Genomic DNA, 27,866 nt, shown 5'->3' with positions numbered 1-27,866 from the left:
CTGGGGCAACTTCGAAAAATGCTGGGAAGAATCTTTTAAGTACAGACCAAAAAACAACCTTGGAAATCAGGTTTTTCTTTTCACCTTAAATTTGCAATTACTCAGGCTCTAATAAAGAGGCAGCAATCCGTATGTACAGTGGGGATGGTACACAATACCTGGCTTCAGACATTTGTACTTGTAAGGAAGACAGATGATCTGACGTTCACTGTGACCCTTACAGCATGCCTCCCCAAATAATGAGGGGATGTCAGCTGCGTTGCTGGTATCACAACTGTGTCTGTGTTCCTGACAGGCCTTCTCTCCACATGCTTCATGTCTCTGATCACATGTGGGCTGCCCACAGCTGGCACACAAAGGCTTCACAGATCTGATGCTCATGCGCTTGGTGGGTTTGTTGGAAGGAGGAGAAATCCCCTTGCTTAAGTTATGAGGATCAGTTCCATTTGTGAGTTTGAGGGAAGAATGAAGACTTGTGGTTTAAGCCCAGATGGAAATTAAGCACCACTTTGAACAGATTACTGGATGAGGCCCTTAAAAATACAGGTGCCCAAGAAATCTGTAATGTGGGTGTCCAGTGTGTGTGTTCGATCAAAACCTAAGGCTTCCTGCAACCTCTGTAGGGATTCTCTAAAATCTTACACCTAAGAAATTTTCTTCTCTTTCTTGCATCCCCTCCTGCGTTGCAGCTCCAAGATCCCCTCAATCGCAGCCGGTGTTGTTGGAGGTCTCCTGTGCCTGGTGGTGGTGGGCCTGGGCATCGGCCTGTACCTGCGGAGACGCCACATCGTCAGAAAGCGGACCCTGCGCCGGCTGCTGCAGGAGAGGGAGGTGAGTGCTGCCAGCACCTCTGCTTCATCTGGGGCAGTGGATGCCCTTCTCCTCATACCAGACGATTAAAGCACCCTGCATCTGCCTTGTAACTCAGCAGTCCCTGGGAATGGAAAATGCGGCAGCTGCCATGCTACTCAGGAAAGGGGCGGTGTACACCTAACATCTTCTCACTTAATCTCAAATCTGATCCCTCTGCATATAATTTTCAAAAGAATTAAGGGATTTGGATGTCTCAATCCCAAGGAAAGTCATTGAGATTGTCTACTCAGAAAAAAACTACACCTTCAGGGTCAAGTGCAGTGTGTTTGCTGATCCATACTACCTTGCTGTGTAGACCTTCAGCCTCACATTTTGTGTCCCTCCAGACAAGCCTGAGCCTCCTGTGGCAGCTTGGGGTGCTTCTGAAAATTTTACCCCCTTGATCAGGTGTGTGTCTGATCCTGTGGAAAAAAAGGAGAGGAGGGAAAGAAATTAAGGAAGTGTGTTTAAATCTTGTCTTTGGTTTGTTTTTAGCACAAAAAGCCCACAAAGCCATCAAAAGTGAATGGTTTACCCTGTTGTGCATGAACAAGGTTTCTACACTGCTTTTTTTGGTTTTGCATGGCTTTGAGTGCATTACAGCATCACCCTCTGGACACCTCATACATAGCAAAACTCCTAATCCTGGATGGAAATGGCTGTTTTGTGGTTAGCCCCCTTCTCCTTCTAGTGCAGTTCTAATAAATAAGCCAATTGTTTTTAACATTCTGCTAAAATCCCAGTTGCAGCTTCTTCCTGTACTTGCCAGCTTTGCAGAGTCAGCTGCTAATATCCTTTAAAAAAAAAGAAAAAAAACCAAGCTGGCCTGTTTTCCATTGTACTACGAAACAATATTTCACATACTGCTGTATTCTGCAGTTGTGATAGTAGAGTTCAATTTGTGCTCAGCTTATATCGTACTCTCTGGACTCCTCAAAATGAGGATATTTCGTCACAACAAAGAGCCTGCTGACCCTCTAAAATCAGATTGAATCTAGCTAAATATGGTGTTATTCAAAGGAAAAGCAGAAGGAAGAACTAAGGAAAAAGCTGACTTACGCATCATAAAAGTGTTAAATGTCTTTGGAGGGCATTACTGCTGTTTGCAATAAGGCTTAGATAAAATTTTGAAAAAATCAATAGCCAATTCAACATCCTTTTTTTTTGAGGAAAGAATCACTGTCAGAGTTTCAATTGCTTTTTGTACACTGAGTGGTCTCGGGGAACCACTGGTACCATGGGAATTGTATCCAGTTAAACAAGAGCAGACATGAAAGGTTGCAGATGATTCTTGCCCATTATTTTAAACATTTTCATAATTTATTCACAAGTTCAAAACAAAAATAATCTCCTTTAGCATCTGTGGTAATTACATTATTTTTCATGCCATGTGTTTCAAGGCTTTGAAGTCAAAGCCCCCATTTGAGAAGAGGCTGAGAAGAGCTATTCCTTCATTCTCCTTCAAAATGGCAGTTGCCCCTCCATGCTTGATTTTTGGAGCAGGTATTTATTCCTGCAAGTCAGAGCAGAGGTATCCTCCCAAAAACTTCACATGGAATCAAATGTTCATTATTTTAAAGGAAGGATTTATTTGCTTCCACAAAGTGTTCAGCCTTCCAGACTGTGTAACCTTCTAACATCATCTTCTCTCTGCACCAGCTTGTTGAACCACTGACACCCAGCGGGGAGGCACCAAACCAGGCTCATCTGAGAATTTTAAAGGAGACAGAATTTAAAAAGGTCAAAGTTTTAGGCTCTGGAGCTTTTGGCACTGTTTATAAGGTAAGATCACCATGTTTCTATTCCCCTTTTCATATTGCTCCCTCCCGCAGAAGCCACCCAAACAAAGCAAGAACTAGGAGCTTCAGTCATTGTGTAAATTTTTTTTTTAACTAGATTTTATAGCATGTATCTGTCTGTTGAAGTGTGGAGAGATTACTCAATCATCATTGGTTTTGTTAGGAATTGGGTAAAAGGAGAAGGTTTACATAAAACATTGCCAAAGCCATACTGCTGAACCTGGACAACAAAGACATTCACTTAAAAATTAGCACAGTCAAATACATCCTATTGTGAATATTAAGGAGGAAAAGAAATGCACTTTGGTTAACTCAGTGCAAAGCCATTTTTCTGTGTCATCTGGGATCTTCTTTTTCAATCATTCTTTCATTGGAATTTTCAATCCTTCTTTCATTAGAACTGATTCAGATGTGTGAAAGTGTCTGCACACCTTTAGTTGTGTAGGTTCACAAGGTACTTTTTCTCATGGTGTTTGTTTATCCTTTGTGCTTCTTCTTCATCAAGTTCCACTTTTCTGTGTTCCTCCTTTTATTCAGGATATGTGTTTCAGGCTTTGCCAGTAACTGTAGGTTCCTATATCTCTTTATAAAGCTCTATATTCTGAATCAGGCTTCCAGCTATGATTAGGAGCTTCAGGGACACAAAAAGAAGTGCACCTGAACTGCTGGGGATTTCAGCAGTGTTACAGTGCTGAATGTAAAAACTGCAGGATTTCACAGTGCTACACTGCTGACCTGCCACCTAAATGGCCTCCTGACACTATAGATGTAGAGCACTGCACCAGTTGGACATAGACTTCCCTGCCACTGCATATGTTTAGGACTGGATTATTTTTACAGTATAGATACCATCTTGTTTTAATGAGAAAATGCTAATTATTTTCATCACATGATTTATAAATTGGAAGTGGCAAGGTTTTGCACATGCAGTTGCTGCGATGGTCTAATTAGTTAGATTTCCACCCACAGAAGTTGCTCTTTATGCATCTCTTGGGCTATTTACACAGGGACAGTTATGAACATGTTTTTTCAAAAAAATATGGTAGAGGTGTCTGAAAGAGAAGTACCAGCCCATTAACAGGAATTTGGTAATACCCACAAGATACATTTTTTGCATATTTTTGTTGTCTGCTATGTCTTTCCATTGCTCAGAATATTTAAGTCTACTCAGATGTAAAATATATATGTAACTGTGAGAATTAACCCGTTAGGTATGAGACTGGCTAACTCTTTGTACTTCTTTTTGGTAGGGACTTTGGATCCCAGAGGGAGAGAAGGTTAAAATTCCTGTTGCTATTAAAGAATTGAGAGAGGCTACATCACCAAAAGCTAACAAGGAAATACTTGATGTGAGTTTTCATGTTTGTTTTCTCAAGTTGTCAGTGGTCTGTGGATTTTCTTCTCTAATAACTAGAGGGGTTTTAGGATTTTGTGTGGGAAGAAATATTTTGCATCCTAAACTCAATTCCTCATCTAGAAGTACTGCTCTTTGCAGCCCAGTCTGTGAAGTGCTTTTGTGTCTCCCATGAACCCAATCCAAATACAGATTTTATACTCATGGAGTAGCACCTAAGGAGTGGTCAGGACCATACATTTAGAACTAATTCTTTTTTTTTTTTCTGATGTTTCAGGCCTTAAGCTGTAGCATTCATTGTCATTATGGTGGTACAGCTAAGCCAAATAACAACAGACTTAATGGTTTATGAGTCCTGCGGATTGTCATAAGCTAGTTGCTTGGTTAAATAGGATTAAATTAACTGTAAGTCCAAAATAAAATTTAAAAATCCCAGCTGTCTGGTTTCTCTGCCATAAAATGCAAGAAATTATCTCACCTTCTGAAAGAAGCTTGGAATTTTTATTTTATTGTTTGGATTTAGCTCATCCCTTCAGAAAACACGAGGAAAGGCTATGGGATACTGATTTTGGAGTTCATAAATGTTTGAGTTTACAGTGAGTGAGCCAGAGTCCTAAATACGAAGTTCCCTGAACCTGAAATTGATGAAAATCTTAACTAGATCCAAAGCCATGGAACATGTGGCACCAAGGATATATAAATTTCTATACAAGGAAAGGAGAATGCTGAGTGAGGAGAGGAGCACTCAGAAGTTCAGTGTAACTTCAGATTTCCCTTAGGACTGTGATTCAGTCCTAAGCAACAAAAGTGTGTCTGTCTGTCATTCTGTCCTGTCCCTGGTATGTCCCAAATGGACCTGTTTGTCTGGAACAGATGGTGGTGTTAATCAAGCACACAAATCCTTCAGCCATGGGGAAAACTGTGGAATTACTTTTATTTTGGTAGGGACTGAATTTAGAAGGAATTTTTTTTTTAAATCCAGTTTTGGCCAGTAAATGACACCTCAGGTAGGAAGGTTCATCTCCAATTGTTGCAGCTGGTGAAGATCTTAACAAAAAGCCTGTCCTTGTAGTGAGATGTCTCAGGAGAAATGTCTATGAACAAACCACCACTTGTGCTACTGACCATAATAAAGCTGGATTTTTCAAGACACCCTGAATAAACAGTGTTGTTCCAATACATTACTCTGCTTCAGCAGATTGTGTGTATGCACCATATGATTTGATAGGTGTATTGCAGCAGTGCAAAAGGATAGGTGGTCCATCTCTGAATCCATACAGGAAGCAATACCCATTCTGGTTTTAGTTTAGTTAGACTCCAGACAAGTCTCAGCCCTTCCCCAGGTCCCTACCTATGTGGCCCTCATTCCTGCCCCTCGCCTGCCTGTGATCCCTCCCTTCATTGGCATTCCCTACACTGAGGAGCTGGGTGAGATGCTGCTCAGCTGCCTGCCCTGAGCTCTGCCCCACATTTTGCTCTTCACAGTGGTAAGGAGCATAACACAGTGTTCACAAAGGATGCTTTGGACTTAGCTGCATTAAATTCCTGAAGGCATGTACCCTGTAGGAAGATTTAGTGAACAAGCCTACAGTGCTTCGTCCTTCCTTCAGCAGATCAAGATCACTGGACAGGGCAGTAGATGCAGGGACTGTGTGCTTTTTAGTGGTATCAAAGTACTTTCTCTTCTAAAAGAAATTTCTGTAGCAAATCCCCACATTATCTTTTCCTTTGAATTAGGATGCTTAACAAAAAGCTCTTGCTTTTTCAATCCTATTCATTTTTAGGTAATTTGGTTGGTGGAACTCTTTATTTCAGAACTAAATTTAAAAAAATACAAAACTGGTGAAAGAAGTCAGAGGGATGACTCCAAAAGCTCTTCTCAAAACTTTTTGCTACACAACCAATTTTTCAAGGTCACTGGAACCTCAAAGATAATAATGTCTAATTAAAGATGATTTGTCTTACAGAATCACAGTTGGTATAGAACAAGCACAGCAGCTTTAGCTCTTATAATCCAGGCAAGCTCTGGCTGACTTTATTAGGGTAGAGTTAATTCAGAAGGTTGTTGTTAAATACCAAGCATACTTGGAGCAGGTCAGAGCAAACCCGAGGAGATTTCCAAGATAAACAGTTGAAACAAAGACCCACTTTAATGTCTTGGGCTACTTAGAGGGACCCACAACCACACAATAGCTCTGTTCTGCTCTCTTTGAGGAGGAGGCAGTGGCCTATTTTCCTTTGCAGTATCAAATGGAAGAGGGGGTGTCAACACTTGGACACTCTCCGAAAGCTGTGTGGCCCAAACACCCACCCTGCTCCTTCGGCATCCCAATGCTCAGTCCCCGGGTCAGCCCCATGTGGGCTGCGTGGCAGATCGGCAGTGAGAACAGCTCCAATTCTGCAGTCTTCCCCCCACCCTGCCCCACCAAAATGAGTACAATATGGATCTGAATCCCAACAGGAAGCAAGGCATTCTTCATCATTACAATGGCTCAGTTTGGAAGCGTAGGGAAATGAAGTTGTTTTGGTCTCTGCTTGTGTCTGAGTATTGGATAACAAATTTGCAAGATTCTCTAAGAAATGATGCCACAAATATATACAAACTGAATAGCAGATTGTGTTCCTGCTTTATCTTTCGTTGAGCTAGCCCACACAATCAATACTATCCATGGCAGAGGGATGTTTCAATGGTGTGCCCACGTCACGCAGTAGGTTGACGAGCTCTTACCAGTTCTGGTGGAGGTCCTATTTAACCTGTCTGCTTGGAGGTCATTTTCATCCCAAGGGCTCCAAAACAAGGGTACCAAATGCAGAACTAGTACCTCAAAAGAGGCTGCATTACATCATGTTTTGCTTAGGCTGGCACATTAAGCAACAACACAGAGGCCAGAAAGTATTGCTTAAGAATTGGGGTTGCTTATTTCTTGAACGTCATTGCCTTAATAGCTTTGTTTAATAATAGTTCTCACCAGCTATGGAGCTATGTGACATTTGTGGAACGCTTGCTAGGTGATGAGTAAAGTGCTATGGTATTTAGTTTCTTAAGCTCTTAGAAAGAGCAGATTTACTCTTTCCCTTGCACCATTTGTGCCTTCACTATGATTTTAGGCTTTGGGGGACTGCTAGCCTGAATTGCCAAGGGGTGATTAGTAGGTGTTTCTCCTGATGCTGAATCAAGATGCTGACCTGCTCACTGAATGGAAAAATTCTCATTCATTTCCTCTTGTGTTGCTTTTCAATCAAATTACTTTTAAAATATCTAGAAGTGACATACTGTAAATCAGATACAAAGTTAGTTAAAGAAATCAAACAACTGCAGCTCTAATTTTTTTTCTCCAGTTGGAATCCATTCTTTGAGCTGGCACTTGGCAGTGGATTTGAGTATAAATATAGATCTCAAATTTCAAGCCATAAGTAGTTTTTGCACACAAAAACCATGAGGTCAGAGATTTTTACCCCATGGCCATGTTAAAGGATGTATTTGAAGCAGCCTCTGAAGGGGTCTTTCCCTTCCCACAGAAGAACAAAAGAGGAGGTACCTTGGGTATCTTAGCTAGGTACATAAAGCTACACATGGTGTACCCACATTTGAAAAAAGAGTTTTTCACATATATATGAAACTAAACCCCAAAATTCCAGTTGACCAAAGGGTCTGTTATGCTCCCACATTCCAAGTACCTTCCTGGTATCATTTACATTGCTATATGAGTCTAAAACAGCTTTTCCAATTGAGGACAATATTTTCACTGTTGCTACTTAAAGACAAGCATTCAAGGTTCTAAAGTGGTGACGTGATAATTAATCTGTTTGGTTCGACATGGACTGAAGAACAATATGGTCAAGAAGAACATGGTCTCTTAAAAAATGAGACTGTCAGTTGCATTCTAGAAGACAACTTTGACTTTCTGGGTTAGTACCAACCTTGACAGGGGAGCAGAAGTCTCAAAAATACTGATTTCCAGTCAGTTTCATGAAAAGGTCTGTGAGGAAAAAAAACCATATGGCACATGTTCACAAAAATGTGTTGCACTTGCAATTAGGTGCTCAAAATGATGAAATCCCATCAGCTTCCAGTTGATCAATTTATTAATTCCTCCTTGGTCTGTAAGTTTTAATCCGCTAGGATTTTATGTCCAATGTTTTCTTGGTGTACCAGTAGTGAGAGATTGGCTCTTCTTTGGCGTCTCAGTGATGATTTGGTGTTCAAAATCTGGACATTCCACGGAACGAAAACTATCTGGTCCACAGAGTGGGAAATATGTATATTTTGTGTGTGATATGAGGTACAGAGTTTGCATATAGTATTTTAGCAACCTCTCGGATGACCAACTTATTTTAAACTGCCTCCAAATATTCATGTCATGCCAAAGGGAGTGTTTCACATTGCTTTCTTTGCCTTTCTTCTCAGGAAGCTTATGTGATGGCTAGTGTTGACAATCCCCATGTGTGTCGCTTGTTGGGAATCTGCCTCACTTCAACTGTTCAGCTCATCACACAGCTGATGCCTTACGGCTGCCTCCTGGATTACATCCGAGAGCACAAGGACAACATCGGCTCCCAGTACCTCCTCAACTGGTGTGTGCAGATTGCAAAGGTAAGCAGACCAGAACTCCGGATCAGCTAAAACTCTGACTGCATGTAATGTGTTTATTTAATTACCTGTCTCTGCAAATCTTTCTGTTTCACCACCTGGATCCTAGGTATCTTATACATGGCAATAAGCAGTTACTTTTTCTGGAACAACTTACTGTTTTCATACTGATGAGCAAACCTTTAACTATTTTTCAAAATGCTTCTAGGCAGCATAATAATATCACCTCAACATTTATGTCCAAACCAAACACCCAGTATTGAAATGATAATGCGATGCAAATGTGATGCAGCACAGGCAGCAGGGAAGGCAACAGAATTTGTCAATTCCCGTAGCAAAATGCTGCTTCCCTCAGTGGATTTCTTCGGGCTGTGTCACAGGACAGTGATGTTGTTGAACACACCTTCTTGTGTGCCTCAGAGAGTTTCATGCTGAAATCTCTGAGGCCAGGGATTGAAACTGCTGACTATTGGATACCAGCTCCATCCTTGCACAGGCTGCCTTTGACCAAAAGGCATTCAGGCGCCCCAGAGCTGTTCTGTAATTTACAGGTGCTGAGTTGGGGTCTGTAAGCTAACTGCAATGGCCATAGAAGACTCATTATCACACCTGGTACTGTTTGCCAAAGAGTAGCAAAGGAACTGCAGTACAGCCTCTAGTCCTTAGCAGCAATATGCTGCGTTTGGATGGTGGTTAGCCATTTGCAAGTGTGGAAGAACGAAGCAAAACCAGCAAAAAAAATAACTGCAATTTGTTGAAGATTCGTCATATGACATGGCAGTGTCCGCACAGCATGGTTGCTTTAATGCTGCTTATTTCAGGAATGCTGGTCTGCAGGATAACCACACACTTAAAACCTTATCGGTCCCTTGAGGCCTTGTATACATCCCAGCTGTGGTTTGCTTTCAGGAAACATGCTGAGGACCTCAGAAATGTATCCACCAAATGTCTACAGAGCACATTCTTCATCTCAGTGCGTGTACTTTTTTTACATTGCGTTCCACAACAAGTGAATTTTAATTTATGTGTCCACCTGGGATGTGGGTTGCATTTTTTTGGTGCCTTTTGTGACTCTTTTGCTTTCTTGTTTAAAATCAATTACTGCTCTGTCCTGGTTTCAGTCCCTTTGGAGGATGAGCTGGAGGCCGTATTTCCCTCCTCCTCCTTCTTCTCCTTGTTAATTTTTAAGGTGGCAGTATTGGTCCCCAAATGGATCCTTGGGGCATCACTTGCCCAAAAGGTTGCTATTCACAATTGTTTGCTTTCGTTTGATTTTTTCATGGCGGTTCAACATTTGCCCATAGCAACTTCTACCCTTGCCAGCAATGCCTGACCTTCAACATACTCCTTTGTGCTGCTCCACACTGAAGTTTTCCTCAAAGCACTCATAAATCTTATGTACAGCTTTTTCCCACCAATGTGTCTGGTGTTACTACTCTGATAAAGTTATCCTAGATTTTTGAAAGTTTTTTTTGAAATTTACTTATGAGTGGAAAAAAAAATTGAAACAAATACATATCTGGTAACTAACTAGCAGGAGGCAAGTTCCCTGGGAAGCTTATTTTTGTTTCTGTTTTCACAGCTTTGAAATAAGTTTTCTTTGCATCTTTTACAAACATTATCTTTGCCTGAGGTATGGAGTCCTCTCTTTCAGGCAAGATGTTATGACAGAGCATAAACACTCCATGTGCAGAAACACTGTGAAGGAACTCTTTGAACACATTGGTCTCATGCTTAGTGATGAAAAATGGCTTAAACCCCAGGCCTGCACACAATTAAAGATCTGCTGAACTTCCTAAATGGGCAGTTCAACATCTTCAGTGTAGCACGTGCACGAGTCTTCAGCCATCAGCGCCTTAGCTTGGTGTGACACTGATATTCTGCCTTTCAGCAGCTCTGAGTCTTATTAGCCTCTGCAGCAAGTCATGTTTAGCAGGAAAATTTTTGTCCTACTAGGGCTAGATTACGGAATTATTATTTTTTTTAAGATAGTCTGTTTTCTGTCAGCCGCTCAAGAGTCTTTGTTTCAAGATCTCTGCTTGCTAAAGATCTATTTGTGTGATTCAGTGCACGCTCGTAGTGGCACTGCGCCAGTTTGTTTGGGTGGTTTGTTTTGGCAACATGAGCAGTGCATGGGTGAAGTTCTGCTGAGGGACTTGGGGGGAGGATTCGATGGTGGTCCAGGTTAGAAGTGGGCTTAGGAAGCGGGCGGAGGATGGAAGGCAGTTATTCCCTCCAGTCCTCTGCCGTCACATCAACATGATCATTTTGGTGTTAACTTTGTAGGTTAAAAGTAATTTTTTATTAATTCTCTTCATAAAAATACAAGTGCATAAGCTACTGCCAGCAGAAACGTATGGACTGGGAATAATTGTGGGGTTTGGAAAAGATATTGCAGGAAACTTGGAAATCATGAACTTTTTGATTCCATACAGCAAGAGACTGAGGGAAAAGGGAGTAATCTCTGTGGTCAGAAACACAGCTGTTAAATTTGTGCTTTAGAAGTCAAACCAGCACAATTAGTTATATTCTTCCTCGAGAGGCAGTCATCCGGAAAAAGCACGTATGCTATGGTGAATCCGGCCTAATCATGGGAGGCAGTGAAACTGGAAGAACTTGCCTTTTTCAAAGAGGACTGGAAAATGGATGCAACTCTGAGTTCAGACTTAAAATGAATTTTTTATTTTTCTCCCATTTTCACCTTTGCAGTGGACTGCCTCATTGTTAGCAAGGAGAAGGCAGAATACACTGCCTGTAATAAAACACAGGATGAGTGACTTCGAATGATTGTCTACATACTCTCTGTAGGGTTGGCCTGTGTACATAATGGCAGGGGATAGTTAAACTCTGTACTGTGCTCTCCTGAAGTCACTGGGTTTGCATAAGTAGAGCTGAAAGAAGACTCTGTCCCCTTATTTGTAAGTTCCATCCTGATCTTGTATTTCTTGAAGTAAATCCCAAAGGAACCACATGTCCTGCTAATATCTACTATACCCACTACTGCCTCTTTTTCCTTCATCACTCCACCAGCTCCTGGACCCACAAGAAGGTTCCCGGAGGGTAAGAGTAACAGTGCAAGCACTCATCCTCACCCTGCAATAAACATCATGTAAATGGAGAGTGCAGGTGGGATAACTTACCACGTGTTTATGGTGGTGTGTGTAGTTACCACAAAGCAGCTGAGGTTTGGTGACTTACTTGTGGCTCCGAGCTCCGAGTGCATGAGGCCTTACTAACAGTGTGTTATATTGCAGGGAATGAACTATCTGGAGGAACGGCGCCTGGTGCACCGTGACCTTGCTGCCAGGAACGTCCTTGTTAAGACTCCTCAACACGTGAAAATCACTGACTTTGGGCTGGCAAAGCTTCTCGGTGCAGACGAGAAGGAATACCATGCTGAGGGAGGCAAGGTAAAGCACACTGCAGAATGAACTGCTGCGCATTTGCCGGTGTTTGTGCTTGCGCACAAGCCTCACACAAAGGGGGGAAAAAGGGAATGTGTTTTTCAAAGCTCTCAGCTGCCATCTCAGCATGCTGCCTTTGAAGCCTGTGGAAGTCCTCTGAAATCAGCCAAAGCAGCATCAGGCCAGTGGGACTGCGGTGGGAGCAGAGATAGCAGAGCAGCAAATGCTTTTGAAATTCCCACCCAGAATGTCTGGGAAAACTCATCGGTGTAGCCAACACAATAACACTGTGCAGTTTAAAAAGAGAAAGGGAATGTTGTATATTTATAGCAGAAGAAATAGGTTCAACATGCCTGCGTGTTGTACCGCGTGCTGATGGAGGGAATGTGTCCTGCTGAGAAATTAAAGAGAAGCTGCTTGCAAATATTGCAGAGGCCATAAATAGAAACCATATGAGTGTAGATCAGTCTTTGTCATGTAGCCTAAGATTGGATTTATGTCCTGTTCTGATAGAAGGCTAAAACGTACTTACTTGACTGTTAAAAATATTGTAAAACTGTTTTGTAAGAGATATTTCTGATATACCTAGTATTCCACGTTTCCAGGTTCTTCATGATACATGAAAATAATAAAGGGGGACCCAAAAGTTGCCTGTTCTACCATTCAGATAGTTGTGTTGGCTGTTTTTTTCCTTCTGCAACCAAACTATTGGTTTACACACCACCTGGTGGTAAATATCCCTGATAAATTTTGGGTCAGCCTCTTAAGGATTCTTTGTGAATTTTCCTAGGTTCCAATTAAGTGGATGGCATTGGAGTCAATTTTACACCGGATTTACACTCATCAAAGTGATGTCTGGAGTTACGGTGAGTTTAAAAGCAGTTACAATTACTGTAGATGGCTTGGAAATTTTTAGGATTTGCTGGTGACTCTACACTGGCCTTTTTACTCTCTATTGTGAGAAGAACAAGAGGTCAAATATATAAACACTGGGCCCAAATCACCTATTCAACATGTGAGTGAGGTGTAAGATGTTTCACAGAATGTGCTTTGGGTAGTGAGCCCTCCCCTGAAAGGGGCTACAGTTAGGAGACTCTGGACCAGTTGCTGAAGTTCTGTTGATGTTTTTCTTCATCAGCTTCACGTGAAATATAATGGAGCTGGCAGTAGAACCACATAACTAGAAGGAAGACTTAAAATCATCAGCCTCACTGTCAGTCGGTGTCAATCAGCGTACTCCACTGAGGCCTAAAATGCTTATGCTGTCCTGCTATTGAGAGGACTGTGCTAAAAGGGAAGCAAAGTGATAACCTTCTTAGAGAATTTATTTTGTATTTGGTATAGTTCATAAAGCCAGCTTGAAAGAAAGGAGCAGAAAGGAAACTTTTCAAAGCAACCTATTGCAAAATTTCCCCCCCATGGGCTCTTATATTCCTGGAAAATATTTAATGCAGATGGTCAGATCCTGTGTCCTTTTCAAAACAGTACAGCCTCTGGTCTTCTTAATCCATTTATGTATCTTGGCATCCAAAATCTTGTTTTGTATCCTAAGCTACTAGACAATCACAACAGCTACATCACTAGAGTCCATGGTATGTCAGTAAATGACGCTTAGGCAGCTGGTTTACACGTGTTTCAAAAACTGCTTTTGCTCATCTCCGGAGAGTTTGTTTTCAAACAAAGAGACAACTTCCATTTTTAAAACCACTTGCTGTGTTGGAGTTGGGAGACCTGCATTCCCTTTCTGTGGGGCTGGGAAGTTTGTGGAATGTTCAACACTAATATATTAGCTGAGATTTAAAAAAAAAAAAAAAAAAGGAACAAAGCAAAACCTTAAAGGGAAGCAGGATAATTTCAAACTGTTATATTAATCTCTCTATAAAATCATGCCAGAAAATGCTTTCTCTTGTTGGAGTTCTGGCAAAACTGGGGACCTGCTTCCAGGGGACCCCTCTCTGCTCGCCACCTCTCCACACCCAGGCCAAGCAGTCCAGCTCCTGGCAGTCTCTCATGATCTTCTCTTCCCCCCCTGCAGGTGTGACAGTTTGGGAGCTGATGACATTTGGGTCCAAGCCGTATGAAGGGATCCCTGCCAGTGAGATCTCCTCTGTCCTGGAGAAGGGCGAGCGTTTGCCGCAGCCCCCCATCTGTACCATTGACGTGTACATGATCATGGTCAAATGTGAGTTTACACTTGGGGTTGTGGCTGCTCATCTAAGTTGAATAAGTAACTCAGTTGCATTTTATGCTGTGTTCCTGGTAATGGGACAGAACTAGGGTTGTGTGAAAGAGTGATGACACCAGAGTGTGTTCCGACACCTTGAGCTTTACCTAGGAGCACGGGATGTAGTTTCATGAGTCACTCATTCAACCAGCTAATGTGTTTTTCAGCACTCACACCACTGACTGATATTGTTAATTATTTTAAACTGATATGGTCAGGCAGTATAAATTAGCATTACACCAACCACTTTGCCTGATATTCTGGTTTTGTGTGTCTAGGAAATAAAATGAACACTGCTTTCTCCTCCAAGCTCCCCGTTAGTTCAGTAATATGCCTCCCACTGCAATCAGACATGTGGATTATTACTAAAGGAGTGTCGGGAGTGCAGGCACCATGGTAATGTCAGATACACATAAGGATTCACAGTTCCTTTTCCAATTTCTTCCTCACTTTTGGCTGGTCCCTTTTTGGCATGCAGCTGTTGCAGTAAAGTAGCTCAAGAGCAGAGGGTTTCTGAAGCACTTTCTGGCCATTTTAGGGCACACCAAAGGGCTTCTGAACCTCAAACCCCCTTTCCATCCATATCAGCTACTAAATGTCTGATTACTACCTGGCTTCACACACATCTCTAGGCCATGACTGCCGCATCCCTGCTCACTGCTGTGAGGATGTGATAAGCAGCCCACTAGGTGGCATTTAAGACCGTCTCACTAGAGCAACATGTACCTGTTCCTGAAACAGGAGCCAGGCTACCATGAACACTCCACAGTGCAGCAATTTTGGGGAATCCTAGAGCACCCACATATTGCTGTGGTGGGACAAGCACCACATAAGGTGAGCCTGATCCTGTGCTCAGCAGGGCAAGCAGGAACTGCATCCAGAAGTGTGCACCTAGCCTGGGAGGTGCCCAGATGCCAAAGCAATGTCCTAGAAACTCCTCCTCAGAGATTCTGAACCCTACTGACACATCAGCCCCTGTCTTTCCTTAGGGTCAGTCCAGATGTAGAAAGGAGGCATTTAGCAGTCACCTAATCAAGCACCTGTTGATTTTAAAACTCAGCCAGTGGAGTGTCCCCATCCCTTTCATGCCATTACACTGAATTTAAGTGCAAGAGTGTGAGGAGCTGGGGGCCGAGCCTTCCTTCTGGCACAGGACTCAGTTGCACAACTTTCGCTGCTCTGGTGACCTCATGTTTGCAGGCTACAGTGCAGACCCTATTAAAGCTGTGCCATTTTGTCTAAAGGAATTCAGGATTCCCAGTCACTTCTTTTATAATCAGAAAGTATAAACTGAAATATTCAAAGTTATTGCACAATAATTACAATTTTTTTAATTTAAAAAACAGCTTTTAAATACAGGCATCTCAGAGGTAAAGTCAGAAACAGTAGATGCTACACCTGCAAGAACATTAAACACTCCATTTTGTCTAAAAGCAAGAAGCATTTCCTTTTGAATTAGCAGGGAATCATATTCTAGCGTAGTAAAAAGTCACTGGAAATTCTGAGATTTTGTCTAATGCGAATGCCTGTGTTTAATGCAGATTTCAGATTACATATTACCACTGCATTTCTCCATTAGTACAGATAGGCTGTTTCTTCTGAGTTCCTCTAGACACACTAAGCTTGACCTTTATTATTTTTAATTTTAAACACAAGAGTCTCTAGATCAGCTCATCTGTGAGTTGGTTACAGAAAATGTGGGTTTCCTAACTAATATCACATGTAAAACCTCCAGTATCTATATTTGAAATCTCTTCTAGCATTGATCCACACTAAGCTCTGAGGACTTATTTTTGTTAAAATCTGTTTACTAATTGTAGTGGTTTGGTCCAAAATACTCATTACTGTTTATCTGCTGTGAGATAAGAATTAGGAGAAATGCAAAACAGGCACCAAACTTGAAAGAATATAAAGAAGTTTATTAACAGACCTAAAAGAAGAAAAAAATTATACCACCTTCAGAACTCTCCTCCTCCCCCCACCTTCCTCCCTTCTCCCACTGACAATGTTCAAAGACAACCCTTAAGATGTTCAGTCTGTTTACCACTTCCATAATAACCTTGTTCAGTCCATTTAGAAAGAGAAGTCTCTTCTTGCTCATGCTATGAAAACATTATCACAACGAGACAGCCGCCCACTTCCAAATATTGTTCAGTCCATTTAGGAAGAGGAGTCTCTCTGCTCCCATGTGAGTCCTTTCCCCCGACTTGCAGCTTTTCCCGCAACTGCTTTCGAGGGTCCACTCTTGAAGTGTTTTGGGGTACAATTTTAAGGTTGAGCCGTTCAGAAACAAAAACAGAGGCCCTTCTCCTTCCCTGGGAGCAAAGGGTCTTCGTCATCTTCATCGTTAGGACTATCTCTGGGAGCATCTCTAGGAACTGAGGTTTTCTCCTTTCCCATTTGGAGCAAAAGTCCTCATCTGGTTCATCTTTCCCTGTCCAAACTTCTCATGAAATTACAGCTGCGTCAGCATCTGCCTATCTCAGCGCAGGTGCTTTTGCTTACGAGTTGAACACTCCACCCCCCATATCTTCATGAAATTACAACAGGATACTCTGATATATCATAGCTTCACAACAGACTTTCAGCTTTAAGCATCTCCTCTCTCTCTTCCCTCAGGTTTTCAGCTCTTCACAGCAATAAAAGGGTTACTCTCACCTCGGCCTTGCAGCTTTGCAGCTGGAATGTTGAATCTTTCTTATCGCAGTGGAGAGGGGGGAGAGCCGAGCCGCTCCGGCTGCCCACGGCAAGGCAGTGGGGGGGGTTCCACGGCTGGAACAGGTCCATGGCTCCAGGATGGCCGTGGCCCGGCCCGGCCTGGCCCGAGCAGGGCCTGGCCGGGCCCGCTGGCCCCCACACGGGGCCCTGCAGCCACCTGTCCCAGCGCCGGAAACGAGAGAGAGCTTGGAGGGGGAGTTTGCCTATTCTTAAATGTGGATCACAGAGGTGGTCACAACTTTAAGTGGCTTAGAGAATTGTCCATATTCAAACTGGCCAGCTGATAGGTTCTATCAGTTCCCAGAGGAAACTGTAAGCACCCCTTAGCAAGGACGTCCCTTCCGGGACTATGCTTGCTAACCTATGACACTAATTAAATACAGCTTGGTTGCAGTAATCTTCCAAAATGTCTCCAGTGAGGATGTTTTGAATTTTAGAAGATATCTGGTACGGAGGGAGGCTTCTGCTGTAGGCTTCCCAGGACTTCATTAAGCAGTCTGGGGACTATCCAATGGTCAAATCATGGTACCTCTGCAGGCACCCACTGGTGTCAGTTTGCTTCCTGTCCTTCAAGAGCTTTTTTCAAAGCAGACTAATTTGAATTCTCCCTCAAGTGGGACCTGCCTGCCCCCATGGAGATAGGAGAGGAGACAGACTCAGCCTGAAGGTTTTCCAACATGGGGTTTTATTTCCTTCTTCCCAAAACTGCCAAGATCTGCATTTTAAATGCTGAAATTCACACCCATGGCTGGTGAATGAACTGTTTATGGTGGTCCCATAGGGGTAGCTCCTTTCTTTGTTCCACGCATGGCACTGCTCTTTTTGCTGTTATATTTTATTTTAGACTCTGTGTTTGATCACCAAAACAGTTTTGTTTGTGCATTGCTTTTCCTGCAGGCTGGATGATCGATGCAGACAGCCGTCCCAAGTTTCGTGAGCTGATAGCTGAATTCTCAAAAATGGCCCGTGACCCTCCACGCTATCTCGTTATACAGGTACTAACTGCAGTGGGAAGATGTCTGGTGGGCATTTCATCTGAGGCCCAAAGTAACTAGTAAGGCATATGAAAACATATCATATGGATAACTGAAGGCCAGATTTGTTGTTGCTTTCCAGGTTTTAACACATTCAGCTAGAACCACAAACAAAATGTCAAAACTGGTCACTATTTTCTTAGCACTGGTCCCAGTCTAGGACCAGGAACAGTCCATAATGTAGTCATGAGAGGAGAACAGAGTTTGTTCCTCTTCAAAATGGAGTTACTTTACAGCAGCATGGACTGAGATTGCAGGCCCAAGTTCCCCTAAGCTCTAGGTAAATTTGGTTAAACACACAGATCTCTGGATGGGCCATTTACTTGAGCACTGCACTTGATGGCCTTTGTGTGTCCCTTCCAAATCAGAATCTGTGAACCAAGATTTTGCATCTTGTGCCTCTTGTTAAATTACTTTGTCTCAGAGATTAGGGGAGAATGAGGGCTTGAAAGGAGTCTGCAAGTCCTGTCTAATGCTGACTTTTTTAACAGGGAGATGATAGGATGCACCTGCCCAGCCCTACGGACTCCAAGTTTTATCGCACCCTGATGGAGGAGGAGGACATGGAAGATATAGTGGATGCAGATGAGTACCTCGTGCCACACCAGGGCTTTTTCAACAGCCCTTCAACATCTCGCACTCCTCTCTTGAGTTCATTGGTATGAAATTTTTCCACTGTGGAAACATGACAAGCCATTTTAAGAGTGAACTGCTTTCTCATGATGTCTGTATTTTCTTTCTCTCTAAGAGCGCTACCAGCAACAACTCTACTACAACCTGCATTGACAGGAACGGGGTAAGTAGAATGACCTTTAATAAAGGAGTAAGTCGTCCTATGTGGAACAGCTTCTACAAATCAGTCCCTTTAATACTGTTTTTCTCTACTTCCATCCTAGCAGGGGCACCCTGTGCGGGAAGACAGCTTTGTCCAGAGGTATAGCTCAGACCCAACAGGCGCTTTCTTGGAGGACAGCATAGACGACAGCTTCCTACCAGCCCCAGGTGAGTACCTCTCCTGTGTTTCTATCCCGTGGCCACTCATTCACAAGCCATTTGGTTGCAAATATAATCATTTTCCTTCCTTTTCTGTAGAAAGGAAGCAATTCAAATGCTTTCTACCCTTTTTTCTCAGTAAATAGGAGTGGAAAAGTGTGCACATACAGTTTTCCTAGCCTTTACCTGTCTGCTTCTGACCATTTCTCATTTCAGTTCCCTCATGAGCCGAGTTACTTATGTTAGCCATGTGTGTCATCTAGGCAGGGAGTTTGCATGTGTGGTTATGTGTTTAAAGCTTTCTACTTGAGAAAATATCCTCTAAAAATGTGGTTTCATTCCTTTTACCATTTCAGCAATATAAAAAGCTTTGTGGCTGTTTCATTGCTTTCAGAAGTTGACCCACAGAAGGCAGTTCATGGTTGCACGTGGACAGTGTAGGAGGTCTAGTGTAGAGAGAGAGCCAGTGAGCACTGAGGGAGGTGGGGCTGGATAATGCAGTGATGATGCTTTGTGTCCTTAAAAAGTCCCAACCAACCGTTTCAAGAATATGCCATAGCTAAAAAGGGTGAAAGGCCCTGCAAGGAATAGCATTGACGTGAAATGTGGAGTCACTGTTACTGCCAGTCCTGTATTTTCTAGGCATTTTCCTCATCTCTAAACATTTTTTCCAGGGAAACAGCTTCTGGCAGCTAACCTCCCAAACTGCCGTTTCAGAACACTATCTGGGACACAGCCACCCACACACCGCTAAAATCAGCAGTAGCTATCTCCCTGTCTCGTGGTCCAAGCCATCTTTCTGCTGGTTAGCAAACAAAATTCTTGACAGTGAACCTCACGGCAGCATGTTCGGTGCCACAGAGTGGCATTTCCTGCCTGTGGCTCTTTTCCACTCTGGGAAGTTCAGAGATGTGCCGTGTGCGAAGAGCAAGTGGCAGCTGGGTTGAAACGAAATGTCAAGGGACACAAATGGCTGCAATAATTTTATATCTTCCTTTTCATTCCTTCTCATTCTTATTTTCTTTTTATTCTAGAATATGTAAACCAGTTGGTGCCCAAGAAAGCATCTGCCTCAGCAGTCCAGAATCCAATCTACAACAACTTCTCTCTCACAGCAAACTCAAAGATCCCCACAGACTCCAGCTACCAGAATTCACACAGCACAGCTGTGGACAACCCCGAGTATCTCAACACCAACCAGTCTCCACTGGCCAAGACAGCCTTTGAGAGCTCTCCCTACTGGATCCAGGCAGGCAACCACCAAATAAATCTGGACAATCCTGACTACCAGCAGGACTTCTTACCGAAGGAAACCAAACCTAACGGTCTCTTGAAAGTTCCCACAGCAGAAAACCCAGAGTACTTGAGGGTAGCAGCACCAAAAGGCGAATACATTGAAGCCTCAGCATGACCATAGAGAATTCCTTCTTGCAGCGAGGCAAGCTGGATAAGTGAACTGTTGGCTGCTGCAAGAGTGGACTCTGGCTCAGAGCAAATGGCAACCACAATGCATCAAAAAGCACACCTCTCCTTTTCAGCATGGGGCTTTTAAACTGCAAAGCCTGTCTGATGGTAAGTTTGGGTCTTTCCTTGCCCATTTCCATGTAATAGCTGAGGCCCCTAACCTGCACTTGGAGGCATGTTGGAATGGAGCAGGATCTTCCTGGACTGAAGAAATACGGATGCATTCCTTTCATTTTCAAATGGTAGCATGGTAAAAGCCACTCTGGGATGAACTTGAGAGCTGTACACATTGTACAGTCAAATTCCTTTCTACATTCTGTATTTTTATAAATGTTTCTAACAGAATTTTTGGATCTTTTACAAGATCAGATGCTTGTACTGCTCATCTGCTAAGTGTTGCTCAGATCACCAGCAGGAAAAAAAATTATGTTCCAAATCTTCTGGAACTGAAACTGTTATTCCAAACCACCAGATTTTTACAAATTGGCTCCATATAGTGCCTTTTGGCCCAAAGGTGAGAAGTGCATCTGAGGGACGTATGGGTGATTCTGCCCAGGGCAGTATGGAGTGGATTGGTCTGGGGAGAACTAGCACAAGGAGCGAAATGGCACAATGCATCACCTGCTGACCACTACATCTACAAACTGACAAGAGGAACACACCTCCAAGTCACTTATACATGATTATAAAGTGCTCACTAGTCTGTTTTCTGATGGTCAAACCCAAGACTTTTTTTTTGTTCTGATCCCTTATGCAGCTGTCAGGTTGTCAAAATGCCTTTCTTCTTCAACAAAACTGTTAAAGATGTTGCCGTATCTGAAAAATGAAGTGTCAGATAACGTTTAACAGACTTCAATTAAATGTCAAGGAAATGCAAATAGTGGCAAATTGGAGCACTCACGAGACAGATTGGAAGAACTGTACTAAATTAAACTTGACTAAGGAAAGAAACACAGGTAGCTCTAGGTGAGCAGCTTTATTTTCCTTCTCGAAGGGGCTCAGAGCAGAAATCATTTTCCTTTATACATTTGACAAAGAAAAGGGGTATCTAAGTAGTACATTTCACTCACTTCAAAGTAGAATACTGCCAATTGCTGTCCCACTCTGGAGCAGATGCTGAAGTTGGTTACATGTCCCTTTGGGGTTACTATCCTGGCAATGCAGAAGGAGCAGTGAGAATGAATTAAGGAAAGAAAGAATAATCTGGAGTGATGGAAAATATTATCTCCTTCTTCTGAAGCACAGGGTTGCCTACTGCTTCTTTGAAATGCACAGCATCATCTTCTGGTTATTAGTGTGGTATAGGCAGGCAAGGTGAGGCTGAGATTTTAGCTTGATATTGTAAGTCAGTCACAGCAGCAAAAGCAGCTACTCTTTCCAGTGACCCATAAAATTATTCCATCACTAACATTTCTTATGAATATAGGAGGAGTAAAGTGCCTAAAGTGTGAATTTAGTCAGTCCTTTAGATGCATCCCACCAACAGCTTGGCAGTGCTATTTTAATCAAACCACTAGATCAGAAAGCAAATTCTTATTTGGGGACAAAGGCCTTTAACTATTTGAATGGTGGCAACTTGCTTGAGGGTAGCATAAGCAGCTGACTTGGAGAGGATCTGTAGTCTATATTAAGTAGCAAGAAACAGTCAAATTTATGCCGCTGCCATGTTCTGATTACATCATTATGTGTTTCAGTATAAGTATTGCATCTGAAGTCCAGGATCAAGCAGCAAATCCTTAGAGCACTGTTTTTACAGATTTACTGAGGAAAAGAGCCCTCCAGTCATGTGAAATGAGCCCCTTTTTTTAGCAACATGCATTAGCAGTTTGTATGTGTACAGCTCATGAGTCTCACCACAGTACAGAGCGGAGTGGCATGTTGGGTCAGAATCCAGAGATTGTTCTGTTTGGTAGATGTGTCTCACCATGACCCAGTGGAAGATGCAATGTTTGACTTGGATTCTCAGTGGCTTGTATTTAAAACAGTAACCAAAATTCAGTTCCCACGTCCAATTAGCGGCAGATTTCTCCTTGCATTCCTGGGAGCAGATTTGTTGTGTTGCTCTCACAAGTGTGCAACATGTGCGCACAGGCAGCGCTGCTTTTCCCCACCCACCACCCTGGCAGAAATGTACATAAAACTAAAAAAAGATCTTAACAGAATTCACAGATAATTTTTCAATTTGCTGAATCTGTCTCCAAGCCAAACACTAGAAAATCACAGAGTGCATATTCTCCCACAGAATCTTTCAAACACTATTGCACAAAGGCATTTATTGATTTTAATCTGTTTGATCTGTTAGCTAAAACAAGAAAGCCACTGAGAAATAGCAATGTGTATCACCAACATTATGTAGCATGAATAGAGGTTAACACATGCCCTTTTAATTCAGGAGGGATTCAGTAGCAATTCATTGCTAGAAACAAGGAGATTCATCTAAAAATTAAGCAATGTAAGTTAGAAAGAACATCTCCCTTTGAACGTGATGTTTTTGATGAAAAATGTAGGAAAGAGGACGTAGGATCACAAACTGTTGATACAAATGTAGATTCCAGATTGTCAGGATCAACTATATATTGTGAAGTATTTCTGGTAAACAGGCATCCTGTAAGCCATGATTTGTACATTGGCAGCTCAGTAATGATTCAAAAGCCAGCAAAAAATAAAAACTGGGTAGTGCCTGCAGGGGCAGATACATGGGCACTGGGAGTGGATGGGACTGTGCAGCGACCGGCTGTGGCTGGAAGCACAGGTGCTGTGCACAGTGATGCTCACAGGGTAACAGACAGTAGCAATATACCAAATAATTTCCACCAGGATTAAAAAAAACAGTAAGCAGCAGAAATGTCCTGGTTTTCCCATTGCAGCTCACTGCACATTTAGCAGCAAGGAGGCCCCAGCAGATCATAGGTGCTCATACAGGAGAATATAGTTAGGCAGCATAAATCAACATCCAAAAATAACTTGAAAGGTCAACTGGAGGTATGGGTAGAAAAGGCTGATTTTAAAAACACAGCTAAATAGGGAAATGTAGCATTCCACAGCCTCTTATAAAAACCAGTGGAGTCTTACCACTTGAGAAAAATAGAATTTCCCTTTTTACTGTACTTCTTATGGAAGACAAAATAAAATACTCACAAGTTAGTCCTTAGCATATCTCATAAAGCAGTTGTTACTACAGAACTCCTTTTGCAATAATAATTTAGGACCTTTAATAACTTCTAAGTGTATGAAAATGTAAGTTAAGATTCTTCATCTTACTTTGATGTTTTCCAGTGATTGTGTACAGTGTCAACACACTTGATTTCATTTTGGGCCTTGGGTTGTTTTCTTTTGCTGCAAAGAAGTTGACCTGCAAAATTTTCTTCATGTTGCAATTGATTTTGTCAAGTAAATTCATCCAGAGGCCAGGGGCTTCCTTTTGTTCCCAACTGACAGTCAACATTGAAGTAAGTTTTTTTAGAGGGAGCAGTTGGAACTAGATGGTGGTTTCTGGAATGCCTCGGGGTGATGCCCCATCCCACCAACCTCACTGAGACTTGAAGCCCACCCTAGCATTAGAAAATGTGGTCCTCTGGCTTGTTTGAAAGGAAGGGGCTTGTATAGGGGGAGTAATGCCAGGGAAGGGCTACAGCTGACCAATCCGTACCCAAGACAGCTGCTGAGTTTGCACAGGGACATCACTGAGGCCTGCAGGTACAGGTGCTCCTTCCTGTCCCTGATCCCAGCGTCATGTGAAGGGGGTTGCAGAGATTGCTTGTGCAAAACCAAGGTACATGGCATTCATACTATGAGGGGTATCTCTTCCCTGAGGGACATAGTTAGGGTTACAACAATGTCACAGGACCCCAAACAGCTTAAAGAAGTCCCATCACAAGGTGTCTGGGGTAGTCTTGGTCTGTCTGTGGGTGCTTCAGGGTGCCAAGGAGAAACTTTGCATTTCCAGACGAGCACTCATTTTTCACATTCAGGATTCAACATCTGTTAGTATGACCACTGCCTCTCGAATGAGCAGTTACGGTACTATGGCCATTGTTTCCCCCAGAGTTTCTTTATGAGAAAACACCTGAATCAGGACAAAGTATGAAAATATACCTGTGTCCTCCTCCTTGGTGGAAACTCTATACTTGTGAAATGTCAAACTGTGTATAACACTTAGCAAGAGTGCTTTGTAATGTTTTATCACCACTGGTTCAAATTTTTATAATGGGATCCCATTTTCTATCATTCTTTTTATAAGTGTTCCCTCTTTGTTCTGACATACAACTTTCAAGGAGCCTTTTTAAAATAATAAAGAAAATAATAGAAAAAAAAAGTTTATACAAAAGAAAAACATGACACCTTCAAGTAGCTTGTCAAATGGGCTGCATTAGGACCAAAGATGTAATGTCTTGTTTTATTGCTTTAAAGGAATAGGGTATTGATCACCACTTCCACAGCTTCTTTTTATAGGGAAGAGCTACAGAGCTTCACCCTTCATTTAGGCTGGGTCAGGCCTCCAGTGAGCTTGGCAGGAGTGTGAAGCCTGTCTGTAGAAAACCAAGCTGGATATTGGGACCATGTATCACTTCAGGGCCAAACCTACAACCGCTACTCCATATTGCACTTAATGCAATATCTAAACAGAGACACAGCCAAGAAAAAAAGAAGCAAATATATGATATTTTGGCTCAGTATCATGAAAAAATACGATGATGTGAAGATGAGAAATGATGAAATAACTTTCTTGTGTGAGGAAGTGTGTAGGCAGTCAGTGAGACTTTAAAACAGTAACACTTGGTTATGTATTACTTTAATTATGCAGGGGAGTTGAAATCACAGAGCTTCCATGATATGCTTTGCTTTCTGCCCTGCATCCTGCCTGCGTTTGATGTCTGGTGTTAGGCAGATCACTGCCTCTATTACCATGACCATGTGGACTGAGAACTGTGGGTTGGTGCAACCCCTTCTTTTTATCCAGGGAGAGAAAAGTGCAGTCATAGTAGGCTGTACAACAGCTAGTGGTCAAGCTAAGGCCTCAACAGCATCCAAAAATGGGTTTCCCAAGGGAAAGAATTGATAACTGGAGACCTGCCTGGCAAAAGACATGCCACTTTATTGCATTGCTGAAGTCAGCAGGCAAAATGCCTTCAGCCAAGATTTGGGGCTGGTGCTTCATCAGCTTTGCTGTCATCTTCTAACATGGTGCAGATGGGGCTGTCTGGATGCACAGCAGCACAGGTCCTGTGGTCTCTTTGTATCTCTCACATTGAAGTAATGGGTTTTTCTGATTAATAAGGTGAAAACCAAAAATCAAGAATGCCACTAACAACTGGACTGGCAGAAGGTGTTGTTCCTACACAGACAATGCAGTACATTATTTTCAGTCAAGCTGGAATTTATCCAGAGTCTTCTCCTTACCTCTCACAAGCTAGCTGGAGAGTGTGCATTTGCAACCACCATCAATGTTATCCTCATATTTTATTAAAGGAAATAATCAAACTAGTTGTCTACAGTGGTAGGAGGCTTGGCTCACATACCTACGTTGCTTTTTTAATCCTACATTCCTAATAGTGTTCTCCTTGAAATTAATGGGATGTTTAAATTGATTACACTGAGAGTATAAAACAAGGCTAATGTTGAGTGATTTTTGAAAATCCCTCACAATAATCAGAGATCCTATGGATCCATTGCCCATATTAGGCTGCTTTGTATTGATGCAGTCAACCGAGTATAAGGTATAATGACTTGGTTTTAATAAACTGTCAAGCAATATATCCATAGATACAGACGGTACCCTTACAGCATTGTAAAGTTACTCAACTATGAAAGCACTATTTGTAAAATAAGAAACTATTGACTTTTATATGGTTTAATGGTTTATACTGTTGATCAAAGATTGTTTGTATATGAGCGATGAAAAAATGAGGTGTATATTATTCTTTTTAATTGTTTTTAATTTTTGGAGGACTTCTATTGTGATATACTGTTGTATTTGGGGGGAACAAAAAGCAGTGGCTAGCTTGTAGCTTGTAGCCAGAGAAGAACTCACAATAAGGGTTCTTTTTTGATGGACTTAGATTTTTTTTCTGGGAAAATTTGTCACCTTGGGGATTTATCCAGAGCTTAGTGAAGCTAGTAACAGCAGTCTTTCCTCTCTTCAAGACTCTTTGGCTCTCTGTGTGCACAGTGCTGGAGTTTCATAATGTGAGCAATAATACAGGCAACACTTGTGACCAATGGAAGTGCAATATGAAAGCCCAGGTGCTGCTTATCAGGGCCCTAAAAAAAGCTGCTCTTTTACATGTCAGGTTCCCACTCCACTTCCATGACAAGAGCAGAAGCAGAGTGAAGGCAATCCCTCAAAAGCTGATCCATATGAAGCCGTAGTGTTGGCCATTTCCAAAGTACATAGCTAAGGCAAAATGAAGTCTCAACCAGAGTCACACTGGTCACTTAAATTGTTGTACTATACTAGGCAGGAAGAGAAATTCTGTTAGCAAAGACAGTCAAATGAAGCCCTAGTGTACCCTGAGTATCAGTGTTTAATTATCCAACTGGTGGAACATGTAACAGACAAAGATTAAAGGAATTGCAGGATCCTCAACGTAACAGAGCAATATACACTGCATTGGCAAGATAGTAAAGAAGAGAGGAGCTGGAACTGTCAGTATGCATTCAGCCTGGATAGGTCCCTGGTATCACAATTAGTAAATGAAATAATTTTTGTCTTTATAGATGAACTTTGTACACAGAAAAAAAAAAGCCATAACAGCACCTTTCTCATTTTCATCTTTCCATCCAGTCCCTTCCAGTACATAGGCTGCATGTTTTACCAGCTCAACCTATTTTATGCAGAAATTACGTAGTCTTAATCTTCATATTACTGGTTCTCAGAAATGTCTAATGCGTATTAATGCATGATATTTTTATTTTAATAAAAGTAATTAAATATTTGCTCTTTTGGCACATTATTTCCTTCCCTCCCCCCCCCCTTTTAGAGTTCATCTGGCTTGAGAAGATTCTAGATAAGTTAGTATTGCTATGAGGAAGAATAATTAGTATCAAGAAGGAAATTGAAATATACATTGTACATCTATGCGCCTCCTCTGTGAAGATCATAAAGCAACTTTGTAGATTTAAAAGTCCTTATCAGACAGGAAACTGGTGTTGTCTGTATCTGACAGAAGCAGAGCATTGCCTCTGTACTTACCCCAGAGAGGTGAGGACACTGACTTGCTAAATCCCACTTTCAAAGCACCAAAAGAGAGGAACTTAAAATGAAGAATGATGTAAGTATAGAAAAGCGTGGGTGTTTGGGAAGGATGAGTATTCAGAAATTCCACGGAGTTCAGTGCAGTCAACTTCAAATAAACAGAAAAGTGACAGAGGGTGCAAGAACAGAAGACAGCCAAAGAAGCACAGCTGCAGTTTAACTTCCCTATCTGCCTGCA

General features: G+C 42.2%; 1 protein-coding gene across 2 annotated transcripts in view; it reads left to right on the top strand.

Moving 5' to 3' along the window:
• EGFR (epidermal growth factor receptor) overlaps nucleotides 1–27,369 on the top strand; it is a 159,840-nt gene extending 132,471 nt beyond the window's left edge. The window contains exons 17-28 of one of the 2 annotated variants that reach the window (XM_042043676.1): nucleotides 690–831; nucleotides 2,512–2,634; nucleotides 3,902–4,000; nucleotides 8,414–8,599; nucleotides 11,851–12,006; nucleotides 12,791–12,866; nucleotides 14,036–14,182; nucleotides 17,840–17,937; nucleotides 18,468–18,635; nucleotides 18,725–18,772; nucleotides 18,876–18,978; nucleotides 20,004–27,369. In XM_042043676.1, coding sequence (XP_041899610.1) covers nucleotides 690–831; nucleotides 2,512–2,634; nucleotides 3,902–4,000; nucleotides 8,414–8,599; nucleotides 11,851–12,006; nucleotides 12,791–12,866; nucleotides 14,036–14,182; nucleotides 17,840–17,937; nucleotides 18,468–18,635; nucleotides 18,725–18,772; nucleotides 18,876–18,978; nucleotides 20,004–20,380 — 1,723 coding nt within the window. In that variant the 3' untranslated portion in view covers nucleotides 20,381–27,369. Of the gene's footprint in view, nucleotides 1–689; nucleotides 832–2,511; nucleotides 2,635–3,901; nucleotides 4,001–8,413; nucleotides 8,600–11,850; nucleotides 12,007–12,790; nucleotides 12,867–14,035; nucleotides 14,183–17,839; nucleotides 17,938–18,467; nucleotides 18,636–18,724; nucleotides 18,773–18,872; nucleotides 18,979–20,003 lie in introns of both variants that reach the window. The other variant, XM_042043674.1, reaches the window with a different exon arrangement.
• The last annotated feature ends 497 nt before the right edge of the window (nucleotides 27,370–27,866 follow it).

This window comes from Corvus kubaryi, unplaced genomic scaffold (genome assembly GCF_017639235.1).
Source record: "Corvus kubaryi isolate FWS band 111438036 unplaced genomic scaffold, C.kubaryi_AGA036_p1.0 37398, whole genome shotgun sequence".
Classification (NCBI taxonomy): Eukaryota; Metazoa; Chordata; class Aves; order Passeriformes; family Corvidae; genus Corvus; species Corvus kubaryi.
This window is presented reverse-complemented; position numbering and strand designations above follow the sequence as displayed.